Source organism: Delphinapterus leucas, unplaced genomic scaffold (genome assembly GCF_059928025.1).
Source record: "Delphinapterus leucas isolate spDelLeu-1000000601 "Yukka" unplaced genomic scaffold, BTC_Dleu_Yukka2 spDelLeu_asBTCV2_sq25, whole genome shotgun sequence".
NCBI classification, from domain to species: Eukaryota; Metazoa; Chordata; class Mammalia; order Artiodactyla; family Monodontidae; genus Delphinapterus; species Delphinapterus leucas.
The window spans coordinates 9,243,473-9,261,348 of record NW_028322234.1 but is presented as its reverse complement, the minus strand read 5'-3'; the positions used below and the strand labels follow the sequence as shown (position 1 = coordinate 9,261,348).

General features: G+C 43.7%; 1 protein-coding gene and 1 non-coding gene across 3 annotated transcripts in view; one reads left to right on the top strand and one right to left on the bottom strand.

Moving 5' to 3' along the window:
• The window catches only part of LOC111166771 (uncharacterized), a 50,147-nt gene that overhangs the window by 24,207 nt on the left and 8,064 nt on the right, over positions 1 to 17,876 (bottom strand). Inside the window, exon 1 of one of the 2 annotated variants that reach the window (XM_022558818.3) lies at positions 4,883 to 4,965. The exons of the other annotated variant lie outside the window; for it this stretch is intronic. Coding sequence (XP_022414526.2) covers positions 4,883 to 4,885 — 3 coding nt within the window. The 5' untranslated portion in view covers positions 4,886 to 4,965. Of the gene's footprint in view, positions 1 to 4,882; positions 4,966 to 17,876 lie in introns of those variants that run through there. 2 annotated transcript variants of the gene reach the window in all.
• TRNAG-UCC (transfer RNA glycine (anticodon UCC)) lies at positions 11,997 to 12,069 on the top strand. The gene has a single exon. It is a non-coding gene; the product is annotated as a tRNA-Gly (tRNA).

The following is a 17,876-nucleotide window of genomic DNA, read 5'->3' as shown; positions in this document are numbered from 1 at the left end:
ATTTGTCCTCTCCCTCTTGTCCCCCCCCCTTTTGCTTTTTTTAATCACTGGTTATATTGAATACTTCGGGGGAGGGGGTATCCTCTGGTATTTATAAACTCTACTTCTGGAGAGCCTCACACATCAGTGCTATCAGGGTCACAGGCCTCCTCTATGATATTTGGCTGCTTTATAAAGTATAAGGAACTTGGGCTTAAATCAGGTTTGAAGGAATCCCTTGGTTGTGCCACATGGGTGCCATGGTGTTGTCCCCTGTAACCCTGAAGGTCAGGATCTCTGTTGCAATAAAGGCAGCAGCAGAACTCAAGGGGTCCTGGGGAATTCTCTGGAATTACGAGTGGGGATTCAGCCACCATCTAATGACTGCCTTTTCCCCTCTCTTTTCTCTCCAGTAACTGCTCTGTCAGGAACTACCACCCAACTAGCCCAGCTCTTGCACAGGCTATTGTCTCTCTTTCCCACCTGTGCCTTACATGTTAAATCCCAGCAAACACGCTGGCCCAAGACTAATTTAAGGAAAGCTCCAATCCCATACTGCTGCTCCCAAATGCCTAGGAGTTCTTAAAACTGACAATTCTGCTCGGCTGAACACAGAACTGAGTCCTGGTATGGTCAACAGTGCAACACAGGGCAGCACAGCTCACAGCTCGAGCTCCCCAGCACCCAGCAGCCCACAGCGCCGGCCGCCATCAGACAGCAGAGCAGGTGAGCGAGTCAGAGCTGGAGAAGACAGACAGGTGGTAATCATGTGTGTCCATGCCGCTCACAGTGCCAGCTGCTATGGTCACCTGCAGAGGTGTGGCTGAGGCTGTCACCGGTGTAGTACACACCCACCAAGAGGATAAGAAAAGGGTGACGACTCACAGAAGAGAGGTCTCAGGGGAGAGCGGGCCTGGCCTCTCATGTAGCTCTGAAATGGCTTCACAAACCAAGAAAAGGAGCCTGGCCCCGAAGGAGCCTGGCCCCGGTGTTCACTGTGGGTGGAGGGTGGGACCGAGGCAAAAATTCTTGCCCAAGGGCAGAAGCTTGTGTGGCTAGAACCCCCTGCCACCTCTAGAAGGGAGGCCACCCAGACTTCTCATCAGCTTGTCCAGGTCAGGGCACAAGGGGAAGAGGGAGGTGTTAAAAAGAAACAGTAGGCCCCAAATGGCGTCATTTGTGCTAAGCCCATGTCACCAAACCAAGACTTAATACCTAACCTAACTGCAAATACGACCTCCCCTAGGAATGTCATCTTAACCAATCTGGAATTTTCTGGTCAACACCAACGAGGTAATCTGCCACATAGGTTTTTCCTTTTTTAAAAAAATATATATTTATTTGGCTGCACTGGGTCTTAGTTGCAGCATGCCAGATCTTCGTTGCGGCATGTGAACTCTTAGTTGTGGCATGTGGGATCTAGTTCCCCGACCAGGGATTGAGCCCGGGGCCACTGCATTGGGAGCACTGAGTCTTAACCACTGGACCACCAGGGAAGTCCCCGCATAGGTTTTTTTCTGTCCCTCAAAGAAAGACGAGATAATCCACTCTTTCCTTACCTCTTCCCCCTTCTGCCCATCTAAGCCTTCCATCTGGACACCTCTCTACTTGCTAGATGCGATGCTGTCCAATTCACCACCAATCACTTAATAAAGCCAATAAGACCTTTAACATTTATTTAGTTGAATTCTTGTTATTTTAACAGATTGGCGAGGCTTCAACTGTGAGCAAACATCAAAAAATGCAGAGTCTGGGGACTTCCCTGGCAGTCCAGAGGTTAAGACTTCACGCTTCCACTGCAGGGGGGCATAGGTTCAATCCCTGTCGGGGAGCTAAGATCCCACAAGCCGTGTGGTGTGGCCAAAAAACAAAAAGAAAGAAAGAAAGATATGCATTTGCAATTGCTTCCTTTTTGATAAAGAAAACACCAAATCAAGATGCTCAAGAAATGATCAGTACTGGTTACTGGGGGTGGCTGAACCAAGAACACTTGAGGGGCCAGGGTGTTCTGGAATGAGTCTACTTTAGATCTTATCTTTTTTTTTTTTTTTTTTTTGCGGTACGCGGGCCTCTCACTGTTGTGGCCTCTCCTGTTGCGGAGCACAGGCTCCGGAAGCACAGGCTCAGCGACCATGGCTCACGGGCCTAGCCGCTCCGCGGCATGTGGGGTCTTCCCGGACCGGGGCACGAGCCCGTGTCCCCTGCATCGGCAGGCAGACTCTCAACCACTGCGCCACCAGGGAAGCCCTAGACCTTCTTATCTTAACAGCCTTTTCCTAACCTTCGCATGATTATTTAAGATTAACTGAGTAATCTGCATAAACCATATTTTTCTATTTAACAGCCTTTACTTTTAATTAACTTGCTTTTAATTTTTTAATTTTAACTTATTTTTTACTTTTCTATGGAGGAAACCATGCTAAGATTTACTCCTTTAAACATTTAACACTTATAAAAAGCATAAAAAGTGAAAAGTTTCATATCTCCTTCTAACTAAAATTACAAGAGAGGCATCATAGTTTCTCCTTATATCTCACTCTGGGGGTTATTTCAGAAATAAGTAATGTGTAATGCACTAGGAATTTGGGTCTAATCCATTAAATATACTAGGGTTTTCAGTGACTTAGGTAAGTTTTGAATAGTTTTCCTCATATCAATTAAAGGAATTCATTTGCTTCAGTAATATTGCAGCACTTAAAATTTCAAAGCTCTCTAAGGACATGCACATACAAAGACTGACTTACAAATGTAAAAACCATCGGAGAACTCAAATACACCCATCTCATATCTTGAGGATCTCTTGCCTAAAAGGAACAAATACTCTGGTTCCAAAATTCTTGGCCTTACTCCCACTATGTCTCTCAATCAACATACATTTAAAGCCTGAGACCTATAAATATTATACACTCACACAGTAAATTATATCACAAACCATTAAGGGAAACTAGAGTTAAGAGCTGCAATATTCAATATATAAACATATACAAGGAAAGAAATGCAAATATTTCAATCACTGAGATAAGCAGCCTGTTTCCCTACAGTTCAGAAGGAAACCCAGATTTCCAAGCTTGAGGCCCAGACTCCCCCTGTGGGGATACAACCCCTAGAGTGTGTCAGTCCCTGGTGATGGAGGGTAAGGACACCTGAGCAGCCATAGAAATAAACCCTGGAGGCTCCAACGTAATGCAAATGCTCCCTTCTCAGGCTTCAATTCTTACAAGTGAGAAAACTCTTGGCCAGATTCAATTTAAAGTTCTAACTGAAATGTACTCCAAAACTCATAAACTCTTGTCCAGGAGACAGAACACATGACCTTCACAGACTTTCTCAATGTACTCATATTACTCTGAGTGCACGTACACTGCAAAAGCGACTCAAACCTGTATCTCAAAACAGGCACCAAGAAAATCAGTTATAGCTTCAGAAAGGGCATCGCTCCCCATCCCCCACCCACCATCACAGGTGCATCCCCAGCTTTCCAGGGATCTGTATCTTCTCTTACTATAAAGACTCCTTCCACAGTGGGTGCAAGCAGGTAGGACACTTACAGGGGGAGGCTCCCCAGCAAGAACAACTGGTCCTCTGAGTACTTCCCTTTGCAGGCTTAAGGGGGCCTTAGCTTAGAAATACTGACCACAGGTCTCGGTTCCCCACTGTTGTTGCCTTGGACACCACTGATATTTTAAATGACACAAACCCAGTGTTTGAATAATCCAGCACAACCATTCTAAACCAGGATTTATGTGTAAAGGAAGGAAGAAAATTGTAAGGCATTTTTCTAGTTCAAGAACAAGACACACAAATGTCTGTTCCTTTCTGAAAATAAATGTCAGTTAATTATTATTTCCATGGCAAGGAACTGTTTGGAAATAATCATACTTGAAGAAAAGAAAAAAACAGATCTCGAATGTTACATGCAGTCACTCACGGGACCAAAAAAAAGAAAAATTTTAACTAATGGAATGGTATAATAGAATATTTTTATTTTTTCTGAAATTCACCTCTTTCTTCCCCTTTGGAAATATTTTATACTCTCTTTCAAGATCTATTGATTAAATACATTTACAGTTACCAAAAACCGAGACTTAAAGTGAATAAAGTCACAAACTCAAGGAGGGGAAAGGCTGACCTGGAACTATGATGAAAAGATTACCCAGGAGTCTCCAAAGAGGAACCTCCACCCAAAGGGCTCAAACAGGATGTCTGTGCCCAGCAAAAGTCCTGGGGGGGGGAGCGCAAGACTTATACAATGTAGTTCCAGGTGGTTAGTCTCTGATTTCTTCTCATGGAAAATATACACAGACAAAAAAATGAATCTTTAAAAAGAGCCATTCATGGCTCTGTGGAGAAATGATACAATTAAAATACTGCGTAGTCTTAAATGCACCGCGGAAGACAAATAGTTAATGATGAAGCTATGCACTGGAGAGGGGAAGATGGCGTTTGGGAACGTGGGGAAAGATCTGGAAATCTAGGCATTTACTGCCTGCCCTGGGAAGATTTAGGGTACAAGAACAGGGTCGTGGATTTGTGACCATGTTTCTCAAAATTTGGGAAAGTGAGGGGGAAATGAGTCCCCCCACCCCGGGGAGAAAGGAGGGACTGGGGACCCCAAAGACCACAGCTCCTCCAACGCGGGAACCCCGGATACTGAGTCACGATTGTCCCCTGATCACCCTCCCCGTGGACACCACACAATCTGGAGTAGACCCGGCCACTGCAGTGAGCGGAGAGGCCGCCCTGGGTCCCGACTGCCGGCCGAGCCCCAACGCTGCCTGCCGCGCCGGCTGTGGACTCGGGTCCGCAGGTCCGGAGTTGACCGCGGGGAGGCCCGGGTCCCACAACGGCCAGTTCCAACTGGTCCCTCCGCCCCCGTCTCCCAACACCAGGCTCCCCAACTCACCATTTTTCGGTTTCTTGGCTTCCCTGTCGTCCACCCTACAACTGCCGCGGCAAGTGCAGGTCTCAGCGACAGAGGATGCCGCGGAGCCACCGGAGCCCTTTAAGGGCATCGAGAGGGGACGTGCTGCGCAGCGGGAGCAAATGAGAATGAGCAAGCAGTCCACGCCACCCACGCACGTCACTGGAGCATCGCCCGCTGGCGCCCACACGTACGTAACCAGCGACTCCCCTGATTGGACAGTTCGCAAGGCCCCGCCTCCCGTGCCTGAGTGACAGGAGGCCGGAGTTCTCGTCTTTGCGCCGACCTTGTCCTGGCAGGGGCCCAGAACTGTCGCCTCCACGGACATTGCACTGAACCATAAGGCCGCGAGGCTCTCACGGAACTGTGACACTTCTTCACAGACACGGAGACTTAAAAGTGACCTCACCATATGAAATGAGTCTGGCTCCACTTTTATCTTTGACCATTTCCTGTGAGAGACGCCCATCCATCCCTACCTACCCCCACTCATTTGGTACTTTAAAAGCCCGCCGGCCTCAGGGGCACTTGGCTCTGGTGGGAGGATGAACCCCGCAGTCCTAGCAACCAAACACTAGCATGTGTGAAACACTGAGAAAGAGAAACCACCGGAAAACCTTTTCAGTGTAATTCCTTGTTTGTTGAAAGGTCAAAGGAGGCAAAACTGAAAGACCACTGCTGAGTGAAAACTGACAGATAGCGAAGGGATGAAGGATAAACAAAGAATCACAATCACCGTCATGTATGGGGCAGGACCCAGAAGAGTGAGGGATGGGAACGTCAGGACACTCTCACCAGTGCCCACAGGCCATTTATGAATCTTCATGAAGATTCCAAAGATGTTTCAATTATCACTAAATCTTGCCACAAAACATTTTGTATATTCTTTTCTGAATATATTTGCTGATAAAAATTTCAAGCAGTAATTAAGTTTGGAAACAAACAATTTTTGTATGTTAGTTTGTCCTATAATGTGGCAATCTGAGTTTTCACTCACGGTTTTGGCAGAAAAATCAGCAAGAAGCCAACTGTCTGTTGGGAAAGAATGGGTTCCATAAATGCATCATCATATGTAGTTTTTAAAAACAAAAGGTATTGCTATGAAAAGATCTGGAGGATTTATCAATAGAGCAAATAAGTGCAGTGTATTGCAATATATATACCATGTTACCTTTTCTATAACCTTCGGAGACAGGTGGACCCTCGACACCGCCCCCCCCCCCCAACTGCAAGCGTTGGTTGAGTAGTGGAGACTGACACACACCTACCAAGAATATACGAAAGGGTTAGTTACTTCTGAAACTGAGGTCTCTGGGGAGAGCAGGGCGGGCCTCTCAAGCCGGTGGGAAATGGATTGAGAACAAGGAAGGGAGCCTGGCCTGGGTTTTTTAAACTGAGGTCAGGGGCTGGGCTAAGGTGGAGGTTCACACACAGCCTTTCTTATCACCTTGTACAGATGTGGGGCACAAAGGGAAGAAGGAGGGGTAAGACTCTAAAGTCGTCAACTGTCAAATAATGGAAAATACATATACTGGTCTCTGCCCCTGGTTACTGGCACCCAGCTCCTAAAAGCTTGTAAATTCCTAAAGGATAAGGGCACTAGGAACAACTCTTGTTCCGCTGAAGCGACTCTGGGTGGGCTCCTGGATAGCTGCTGGGTGGGGGCTGGTCACCAGAAAGAGCAAGCCATGATCAGAAGCTTGGAATTTTCAGCCCAACACCCTCATCCTCCAGAGAGGGAATAGGGCCTGGAAATGAAGTTAATAATCAATCATGCCTATGTGAGGAAACCTCCGTAAAATCCCAAGGGTATCCCAAGGGTATCCCAAGGGTATGGGGTTCGGAGAGCTTCCAGGTTGGTGAGCACATCCATATCGGGGAGGGTGATGCACCCCAACTTCACACGGACCCTCCCAGACCTCACCCTTTGTATCACTTCATCTGGCTCTTCACTTGTATCCTTCATCATATCATTTAATAAACTGGGAAATGTAAATTAAGTGTTTCTCTGAGTTCTGTGAGCCGCTCTAGCAAACAGAACCCAAGGAGGGGGTTGTGGGAACCCCTGATTTGTAGCCAAGTTAGACAGAAGTTGTGAGTAACCTGGGGACCTACTCCTTGTGATTGGAATCTGAAGTTGGGGGGCAGGAGTGGCTGCCTTGTGGGACTTAGCCCTTAACCTGTGTAATCTGATGCCGTCTCCAGGCAGACAGTGATAGGATTCAGTTAAGCTGTAGGACACCCCACTGGTGTCACAGAGAATTTACTTATTGTGGGGGAAGGCCCTCACACATCTGGTGACCAAAAGTGTCAGGAGTGAAGTGTTCTGGGTAAAAGTAAAGGAGAAACACAGGCAGGAAGAACTGGATTTTCTCTACTCAGGAAAAATACTGAGTTTTCCCAACATATCAGCAGTCAAACATTAAAAGATGGAGTCAGAGACCTCTGATCTGGCAGATAAGGAGCTTAAAAGGTAACAGTCCCATCCTCAACAAACTTTTTGTAAAAAGCAAACTGAAAAAATCAATGACTCTTCTTATATCTATCAAAGAACTGAGGTCACAGGGCAAAGTGCTGTCTCCAAAATTGCAGAGAGACTGAAAAATAGCCATTTTGAAATATGCCCACAAAATTCCACTCTTCTTAACAAGTCCTGTCCTCAAAAGAATCTGCTTCATTAGAGGCTAACCAACTGGGATTCTACCAGTGCCTAAATGACATGAGGGGTGGGAAATAGGCAACTTGAGTCCCCTCTAGCCTTTCTGCCTGACCTCTCAGCAAATACTTGGTATGTTTTCCAAAACTATGCCAACTCTCCAGCACCAACTGGGTGTCCTGCAATTCAATTCAAGTCTAACACAAACTAATCCGAGTTAACATCAGACTCCACAGTTTACAGGTTCAATCCTGTAAGACTGCCCCCATGTCAGATGCCAGCTGCAAACAGGGCAGGGGGCAGGTTACACACATTTCTGCATGGCCCGCTACAGATTCAGAGGTTCCCTGGACAATACCTCATCTTCGTTAATTGGCTAGAAGAGCTATCAGAAAAGCACTACTTATTATTACCAGTTTACTGTAAAAGATACAAGTCAGGAATAGCCAAATGTGAAGGGTGCACAGGGCAAAGTGGTGGTCGGGGGGTAGGGAGCTTCCATGCCCTCTCCTGGCATGACAGCCTCCCAGCATGGTGATGTGTTCACCAACTCAGATTTCTCTGAATCCCGAGGTTTAGGGGTTTCGATGGAGTTCCCTCATGTCGACCACTGGTGAATAACTCAATCTCCAGTCCCTCTTTCCTCCCCAGAGGCTGGGAACTGGGCTGAACATTCTAAGCCTCTAATCAAAGCTTGGTCTTCCTGGTGACCGACCCATACCCTGAAGCCATCTTAGGGGCCTGGAAGCAGTTGCCTCATTACAACATAAGATGCTCTCATCACTCAGAAAGTCCAAGGGCCTTAGGAGATCTTTGATAAGATCTATGGACAAAGACCAAACATTTTTATCATACCACAGAAGGTCACAGCCCAAGGACACACGCTCATTAAAATACTGAGACCAAATCATGGGACGCTAGGACATTTCCTCTCCACCCACAACATGCCACTACACCAAGCAGACTCCTGTTTCATCACAGTGGGAAACACGGAAAGAACAGTATGTTTCAGAACTTATTTACAGGTCTCTACAGTACCCCAGAGGTGACACGGGAGACCAAAGCAAGGACACCTGAGGATAGTTTACCCCTGACAGCTACAACAAATAGTCGACACAGCCTAAGGCTAGTCAGATAAACAAAAAGCCTCACATTAAGGTCTATTTACCTCAGTTCCTTTTCACACTACATCATGTCCAGTATTCAACAAAAAATTCAAAGGCACAAGAAAAGACTTAAAAAACACACCTTCAGGAGACAGTGTAAGCAGCTCTTTGCAGGAAACTGCCCTCAGCGGGAAGTCCCTTTCCTTGTCACTTTAGCAAAGTGGTAACGTAACTAACTTTTAAACCAGGCACCCCCATGCTCTACTCATCTCCCGCCCGAGCACACCTTTCAAATCTTTTCATCACACAACACCTTGCCTAGCCTGTTGGTTCAAAGAAGTAGAAATGAGTAAGTAGAATAAGTAATTAACAGATGACCAGATCTCTTCCCTAGCTTCCCTTTCAGTAATCTCGTGAACAAACTGTGTGATTAACATCTGGAGGAAGATCACAAGTCAACGAGCCTGCATGCAGTGGGGGGCAGTGATGACTGTGACCCCCTATTTCAATGATTGAGATTACTTCCCTCTTTCCCTTTAAAACTTTCATGGCCGAGCAGGCCCTTGGGAGGTGGTTTTTTGGGTCCACCATCTTCCTGGATTGCCCGCACTCTGATTAAACAAAGACAACTTTCCTTTCTATCAACATTTGTGAATTTGATTTTGTAAGCTGCGAGCAGCGGGCCCTGATTTGATAACAATAGGACAAGGAAAAGAAACTGATTCAGATGTAGTGGGTATGCTGGAATTATCAGACCAGAAATTTGAAGCAACCATGATGAATATGCTAAGGACTCGAACAGAAATAGTGGATGAGGGACTTCCCTGGTGGTCTGGTGATTAAGACTCCACGCTTCCAATGCAGGGGGTGCAGGTTCGATCCCTGGCCGGGGAGCTAAGATCCCACATGCTGCAGGGCATGGCCAAAATAATAATTAAAAAAACCCCAAAGAAATAGTGGGTGGCGTGCAAGTACAGATAGGTCACGTACGCGAATATGGAAACACTTAAGAACCAAAAGGGAAATACAAGAAATAAAAAACAAAAGCACAGAAATGAATTATTCCTTCGGCAGGATGGGGGTGAGGGCACATCAACGCAATGGAAACATGTGAGGAAAGAATCACTGAGTTTGAGGAAATGTCAAGAGAACCTTCCAAAACTAAAATGCAAAGAGATGAAAAGAACAAAAAAGGGAACAGAAATCCATGAACTTTGAGACAATTATAAAAAGTGTAACATACACGTGATGGGAATACACGAAAGAGAAGAAAGAAGGGAACAGAATAAGTGAAGCTTATGGGGACTGAGATTTTCCCAAAATTAATGACAGTCACCAAACCACAGATCCAGAAAGCTCAGAGAAATGAGATTAAAAACTGAAAAATGCACATCTAGAAATACCATATTCAAACTTGAGAAAAATCAAAGAGAACATCTTAAAAGAAGGTAGAGTGAGAAAATATTAGGTATAGAAAAAGGAGGATAAGAATGAAATCAAACTTCTTTTCAGAAACCATGTAAGCAGGAAGAGAGTTTCGTGAAATAAAGTGCTGAAAGAAAAACCACCCAACTAGAATTCTGTGTCAAGCAAAATTATCCTTCCAAAGTGAGAGAGAAATCAAGACTTTCTGAGACAAACAAAGATCAAGGGAATTTGTTATCAGCACACCTGCTTTGCAAAAACTGTTAAAAGAAATTTGTCAGGGACTTTCCTGGGGGTCCAGTGGTTAAGAGCTCCATGCTCCCAATGCAGGGGGCCCGGGGTTCGATCCCTGGTCTGTGAACTAGATCCCACATGCTGCAACTAAAGATCCTGCATGCCACAATGAAGATCCCACATGCCGCAACTAAGACCCAGTGCAGCCAAATAAATAAATAAACATTAAAAACAATTTTGTCAGGAAGAAGGTAATGATGAAGAAAGGAAGAGTGTTAGAGAAGGAATAAATGAAGGTAAAATAAAATGATTTATTTCTGTTATTTTTATGTATTCTGACAGAAAACACTTTGTTCAAAATCATAACAGCAACTATATAATTATAGCTTATAGCAAGTAATTATAGCTTATGGTTAAATGAAATGAATGATAGCAACGGTACAAGGGCAGGGAGGAGGAATTGGAATACTCTGTTATGAGAAAACTGCACATCCATTTAAGTGATGGTATACTGTTACTTCAGACAGGACAAGGTTAGTTGTAAATGTATATTGCAAACTCATGGGCAACTACTGAAAAATGTATAATAGTAAGCTAAAAGAGGAGAAAAAATGGAACCACATAAAATGCTCAATAAAAGGTAGAGAAAGAAGAAAGGTGGAAGAGAATGAAGAAACAAAGAACAAAGGTAACAAATAGAAAAGAGTAGAAATATGGTAGATATTGATCCACTCTATCAATAATCACCTTAAACATCAATGGTCTAAATACAAGAAATGAAAGACAGAAATTGTCAAGTGAATAACAAAATAACAATTATATGTTGTCTGCAAGAATCAGTTTAGATATAAAGACACAGATAAATTAAAAGTAAGGACCTTCTTTAAGATCCTCTCTGGTTGTCCAGTGGGTAAGACTCTGTGCTCCGAGTGCAGGGGACCTGGGTTCGATCCCTAGTCAGGGAACTAGATCCCGCATCCCATGCTGCAGCGAAGAAGCCCATGTGGCGCAGCTAAGAGCCCGCATGCTGCAACTAAAGATCAAGCATGCCACAGCTAAGATCCGGTGCAGCCAAAAAGAAAAAAAAAGTAAAGGGTGGAGAAGGATATACCATGCCAACACTAAACAAAAGAGAACTGGCATAGCCACATATATATTTCTTTTAATTTTACTGAAGTATATAGTCGATTTAGAGTGCTGTGTTTAATTTCTGCTGTACAGCAAAGTGACTCAGTTATACATATATATTCTTTTTCATATTCTTTTCCATTATGGTTTATTACAGGATTTTGAATATAGTTTCCTGTGCTATACAGTAGGACCTTGTTGTTTATCTATCCTATATATAATAGTTTGCATCTGCTAATCCCAAACTCCCAATCCTTCCTTCCCACCGACCCCCCCCGGCAACCAGTCTGTTCTCTGTATCTGTGAGTCTGTTTTTGTTTAGTATGTTCATTTGTGTCATAGTTTAGATTCCACATATAAGTGGTATCATGGTATTTGTCTTTCTCTTTCTGACGTACTTCGCTTAGTATGATAATCTCTAGGTCCATCCATGTTGCCGCAAATGACATGGCATAGCTATATTAATTTCAGACAAAGCAGACTTCAGAGCAAGGAAAACTCACACTGATAACGAGGCACATTACATAATGTTCAAAGTGTCGGGAATTCCCTGGTGGTCCAGTGGTTAGGACTCGGCACTTCCACTGCTGTGGCCCCGGGTTCAATCCCTGGTCAGGGAACTAAGATCCCACAAGCTGCTTGCTGTGCCCACCCCCACCCCGCGAAAAAAAAAAACCAAAACAGAAAGCCCAAAGTGTCAATTTTCCAAGAGGACATAGCAATACTTAATGTCTACATGCATAACAACACAGGGCAAAATATACAAGGAAAAAAATACTAGAACGGCAAGGAGAAATAGATGAATTCACCATTATAGTTGGAGACTTCACATGCCCTCATCAGTAATTAAGAGTTCCAGCAGGAAGGACATAGTTAAATTAAACAGCACAATCCAACAAGTGGATTTAATTGAAATCCACGCAATACTTCATCCAAACACAGCAGAATACACATTCTTCTCCAGATCATGTGGAACATTCACCAAGACAGACCACATTCTGGGACACAAAATTCGCCTTAAATTTGAAAAGAGAGAGATCATACAAGATATGCTTGCAGACCACAATGGTATTAATCTAGAAATCAGTAACAGAGAGATAGTTGGAAAACTCCCAAATACTTGGAGATTAAACAACACGCTTTTAAATAACACTTGGGTCCATAAGAGAGTGACATCAGCAGGATGGTGGAAGAGGAATTTTCTACTGTCATCTCCCCACAGTGTACTGATTTTGACAACCAGTCAAGGATGAGAGTACCTTTGTGGAAGTCAGGGAGCCCAGTGGAGAAGTTCCAGCACACCAGTGGAGCAAAAAAATCTGAGAACAGACACCACAAGAAAGGTACGAAGAACAGTCTCACCCCTCCCCAAAGGTGGCATAGCTCGATGCTAAGAGTTCTCCTTGGCCCAGGATTCCTCCCATGGGAAAGTGAGAGTGTAGTGACTGAGCACTTGGCTTCCCGAGTGGTGTGAGATGCTGCCCAAGAGGCTCAGTGATTTCTCATCTCACCGAGAATACTAAGGGAGTCAGGGCAGCTGGAGGGCTGGGAGCAGGGAAGAGTTGCAAGGACCCACAGAAATCAAGGCTCAGAACACAACAAATGGCTGCAGATCCTACTAGTCCCTCACAGACTCCATCAGGAGGCTTGCATTTCAGCCACTTGGGATGTGATGTCTGCGGACACTAGTGTCTGGTGCATGGGCACACCCAATGCTCTGCACACCTGACTCCCCCACCCTCCCACCCCATCCATAGCCAGCTCCATGTATGTACTCCAGACAGCGAGGGAAAGCCTCTCCCCTGTCTTGTAAGCACATGCATTCAGATGGCTCAACTCAGTGGGACTGGAAGAAGACAAGCATTTCAGGGGACTACATCTCAGGAAAACAAATGGGAGGCTCTCAGTACCCTGCATGGTTGTGAGGGATCAAAAGAAGGCATACAGGGAATTCCCTGGTGATCCAGTGGTTAGGACTCCACGCTTCCACTGCAGGGGGCACAGGTTCAATCCCTGGCTGGGGAACTAAGATCCTGTATGCCGAGGGGTGCAGACAAGAAAAACAAAAAAACAAACGAAGGCATACAATCTTAAGAATTCCTGCTAAAGAGGGAACAAGAGGTGTGAGGCGGGTGCATTCATAGATAAGGTCCGACAGAATCACAGAATTCCCAGCTGGGCTGACTGGTGAAAAGTGTTTCTTTCCCAAAACCAGTCAGTGGAGGAATTGACTGCTCCTTCACATGTGAACACAGCAATGCAAAACCTCAAGGAATGAACACACAAACACACACAAACACACACACACAGAAAAATGACAACAAGGAAACTCAATAACTTTCTGGTAACCTATTCCACAGAAATGGAGGTCTAGAAATTGCCTAATGAAGAATTTAAGATAATTGTTCAAAGGAAGCACAGGGAGCTTCATAAGAATACATACAGTCAACTCAACAAAATAAACAATACATGAACAAAAGGAGATGTTCGACCGATAGATAGAAATCACAAAGAACCAAACAGAAATTCTGGTGCTGAAGAATACAATAAATGAATTGAAAAATGAAATACAGCTTCGAGAACTGACTTGATCAATCAGATAAAAGAATCTGTGAACTTGAAGACTGTTCATTTGAAATTATTCAGTTAGAGGAGAAAAGAGGAAGAAAAAAGGATGAAAAGGAATGAAGAAAGCTTATGGGAATTAGGGGACACCAGCAAAAGAAATAATATACGCATATGGAATGTCTATAAGGAGAAGGGTAGAAAGCCTATTTAAAGAAATGATGACTGGAAACTTCCCAAATAATGGGAAAGATATGGACATCCAGGTACCTAAAGCTCAAATATCCCTAAACAGGTTAAACCCAAAGAAGACTTCATAAAGATGCATTATAATCGAATTATTAAAAATCAAAGAAAGAGAATTTTGAAAGTAACAGGAGGAAAGTGATACATCACATAAAGGGAACCCCAATAGACTATCAACAAATTTCTCAGCAGAAACCGTGAGGCCATAAGAGAGTGGCATGACATATGCAAAGAGCTGAAAGAAAGAAACTGCCAACTGAGAAAGCTTTACTCACCAAAGCCGTCCTTCAGAAATGAAGGAAACAAAGACTTCGCAAACAAACAAAAGCTGAGGGAGTTCACCACCACTACCCCTGCTTTACAAGAAATGCTATAGGGATTTCCTCAAACTGAAATGAAAGGATGCTAATTAGTAACGTGAAAACACATGAAAGTATAAAACTAGTCAAAGTAACGAAGAATTGGTTGTTTGAAAAGACAAACAATTAGCTAGACTAAGAAAAACAAGAAAAGATTCAAATTAATAAAATCAGAAATGAAACAGGATAAATTATATGGGGTACAACAGGAATATAAGGGATCATAAAAAATTACTATGAACAGTTATATGCTAATAAATTGGATAACCTAGAGCAGCGGTTCCCACCCTTTTTGGCACCAGGGACCGGTTTCATGGAAGACAATTTTTCCACGGGCTGGGGGCAGGGGGGGGATGGTTTCAGGATGATTCAAGCGCATTACATTTATTGTGCACTTTATTTCTATTATTATTACATTGTAATACATAATGAAATAATTATACAACTCACCATAATGCTGACAGGAGGCAGAGCTCAGGCAGTAATGTGAGCGATGGGGAGCAGCTGTAAATACAGATGGAGCTTCGCTCGCTTGCCTGCCGCTCACCTCCTGCTGTGTGGCCCGGTTCCCAACAGGCCACGGACCCATATCAGTTCGTGGCCCGGGGGTTGGGGATCCCTGATGTAGAGATATTAGATAAATTCTTATAAACATACAACCTACTGTGACTGGATCACAAAAACAGAAAATCTGAACCGCTAAATAAGGAGTAAGGTGGTTGAATCAGTAATCAAAAGCCTCCCAACAAAGAAAAGTCCAGGACCACATGGCTTCACTGCTGAATTATACCAAAGATTTAAAGAAGAATTCATACCAATTCTTCTCAAACTCTTGCAACAACTTGGAGAGAAGGGAACACTTCCAAACTCATTTTATGAGGCCAGCATCACCGATACCAAAGCCAGACAAGGACACTACAAGAATAGAAAATAACAAGCCAATACCCCTGATGAACATAGATGTAAAAATCCTCTACAAAATAAAAGAAACCAAATTCACAGCACATTAGAAGGCTTATACAACATGATCAAGTTGGATTTATCCCTGGGATGCAAGGATGGTTCCACATACGCAAATCAATAAATGTGTTACCCCAAATTAACTAAATAAAGGGAAAAAATTATACGATCACCTCAACAGATGCAGAAAAAGCATTTGACAAAATTTAACATCCTTTCGTGATAAAAACTCTAAGCAACTTAGGTATAGAGCGAATATACCTCAACATAATAAAAACCATACATGACAAACCTATAGGTAACATAGTGAATGGTGAAGAGACCTCTTCCAGAACTGTGGCATCTAGAAAGGGACTGAGGGGGTGGGTGCCCCCTCCTGCAGGCAGGCTGTGCCAGAGGGCTCAGGTTGCACTCTGCCGTCATGTCTCAAATCTCAGTAGACATGCTGAGCTCATGGGGGGCTGTTTTCAGGGTGGAGGGTCACATGCTCAGGTCCTGGGAGATCCTCTGTTTTCAGGAGAGCTCAGTACCTGGTGGTAATTACAGCTCTAATGTCATAAAGTGTGGGCCAAGGAGGGGAGTTTCTTGCATAGAAGTAAAGTTTGTAAGGAAAGAATATGTTGCCTTCCAAACACCAAAACAACCTAGGAGATGCTGTGAGTGCTAAGAGGGACAACAGCTATTTCTTCGTGGTGTCAGGGAGGGAACAGCCCCTTGTTTACCATGTAATTCTTAAGAATTTAACCAGTGTCAGGGCCTTATTAATGGATGGGCTAATGACCCAGCCACTTGCCAGGAGCTCCTTTTTTTCAGTATCTGTATGTCCCCAAATGAACTTCCTCAGAGGAGAATGTCATTAATGTAATGTCATACCTGTGCTCCCAGAGCAAGGTCGATACAGCTCACATCCTGCCTGCAGAGACCGTGTGCAGTGACAATGGTGTTCAAGTTCCCTAAGGTTAACCAGTTAAAAGTGCATCACATCCCTTAAGAGGTGAAGGCCAACTGAAGCTGAGAGACTGTTGAAACAGGCACTGAACACAACAGACTTAACCAAATCTGTGAGAGCACGATATTTACCAGCTGCTGACTGGACAGAGTCAGTAATTTCCACAATGTTGGGGACTGGGTACAGGGGTTTCTGTGGTGAGACCACAAACTCAAGGTAATCCACTGTGAGGTGTCATTCATTCCTTTTTTTTAAAATTTTACTGGAGTATAGTTGATTTACAACGTTGTGTTAGTTTCAGGTGTATAGCAAGGTGATTCAATTATACATATGATATATTCATTCTTTTTCAGATTCTTTTCTCATATAGGTTATCACACAATATTGAGTAGAGTTCCCTGTGCTCTACAGTAGGTCCTTGTTGGTTATCTGTCTTACATACAGAAGTGTATGTAAATCCCAAGCTCTGGATTTATCCCTCCCCCCAACGTTTCCCCTTTGGTAAACATAAATTTGCTTTCAATATCTGTAAGTCTGTTTCTGTTTGGTAAATAAGTTCATTTGTATCATTTTTTTAAAAATTAGATTCCATTTGTATCATTTTTTAAAATAATGACATTTGTCTTTCTCTGTCTGACTTACTTCACTTAGTATGATAATCTCTAGGTCCATGCATGTTGCTGCAAATGGCATTATTTCATTCTTTTTTTATGGCTAAGCAATATTCCATTGTATATATGTACCACATCTTCTTTACCCATTCCTCTGTTGATAGACATTTAGATTGCTTCCATGGCTTGGCTACTGTAAATAGTGCTGCAATGAACACTGGGATGCACGTATCTTTCTGAGTTATGATTTTCTCCAGATATGTGCCCAGGAATGGGGTTGCTGGATCATATGTTAGTTCTACTTTTAGTTTTTTAAGGAACCCCCATAATGTTTTCCACAGTGGTTGTACCAAGTGCTATTCCTTCTTTTCATGTTTTAGAACAGGCCAAATTCAGCTGTGTAAAGGAGAAGCACTGCAAGTAATCACCTCTTCACAAAATAATTTTTTGTAATGGTTTTCAATCCTTCAAAGCCCTGTTTAATTTACTTTGGCACATATTATTCACCTGGGGGATAAATCTGTGGGGTCCCATTTTGTCAAGCCAATTTGGAATTGACAAAAACATTATTTAAGGACTTCCCTGGTGGCGCAGTGGTTAAGAATCTGCCTGCCAATGCAGGGGACACGGGTTCAAGCCCTGGTCCAAGAAGATCCCACATGCCGTGGAGCAACTAAGCCCATGCACACAACTACTGAGCCTGCGTTCTAGAGCCCGCGAGCCACAAGTACTGAGCC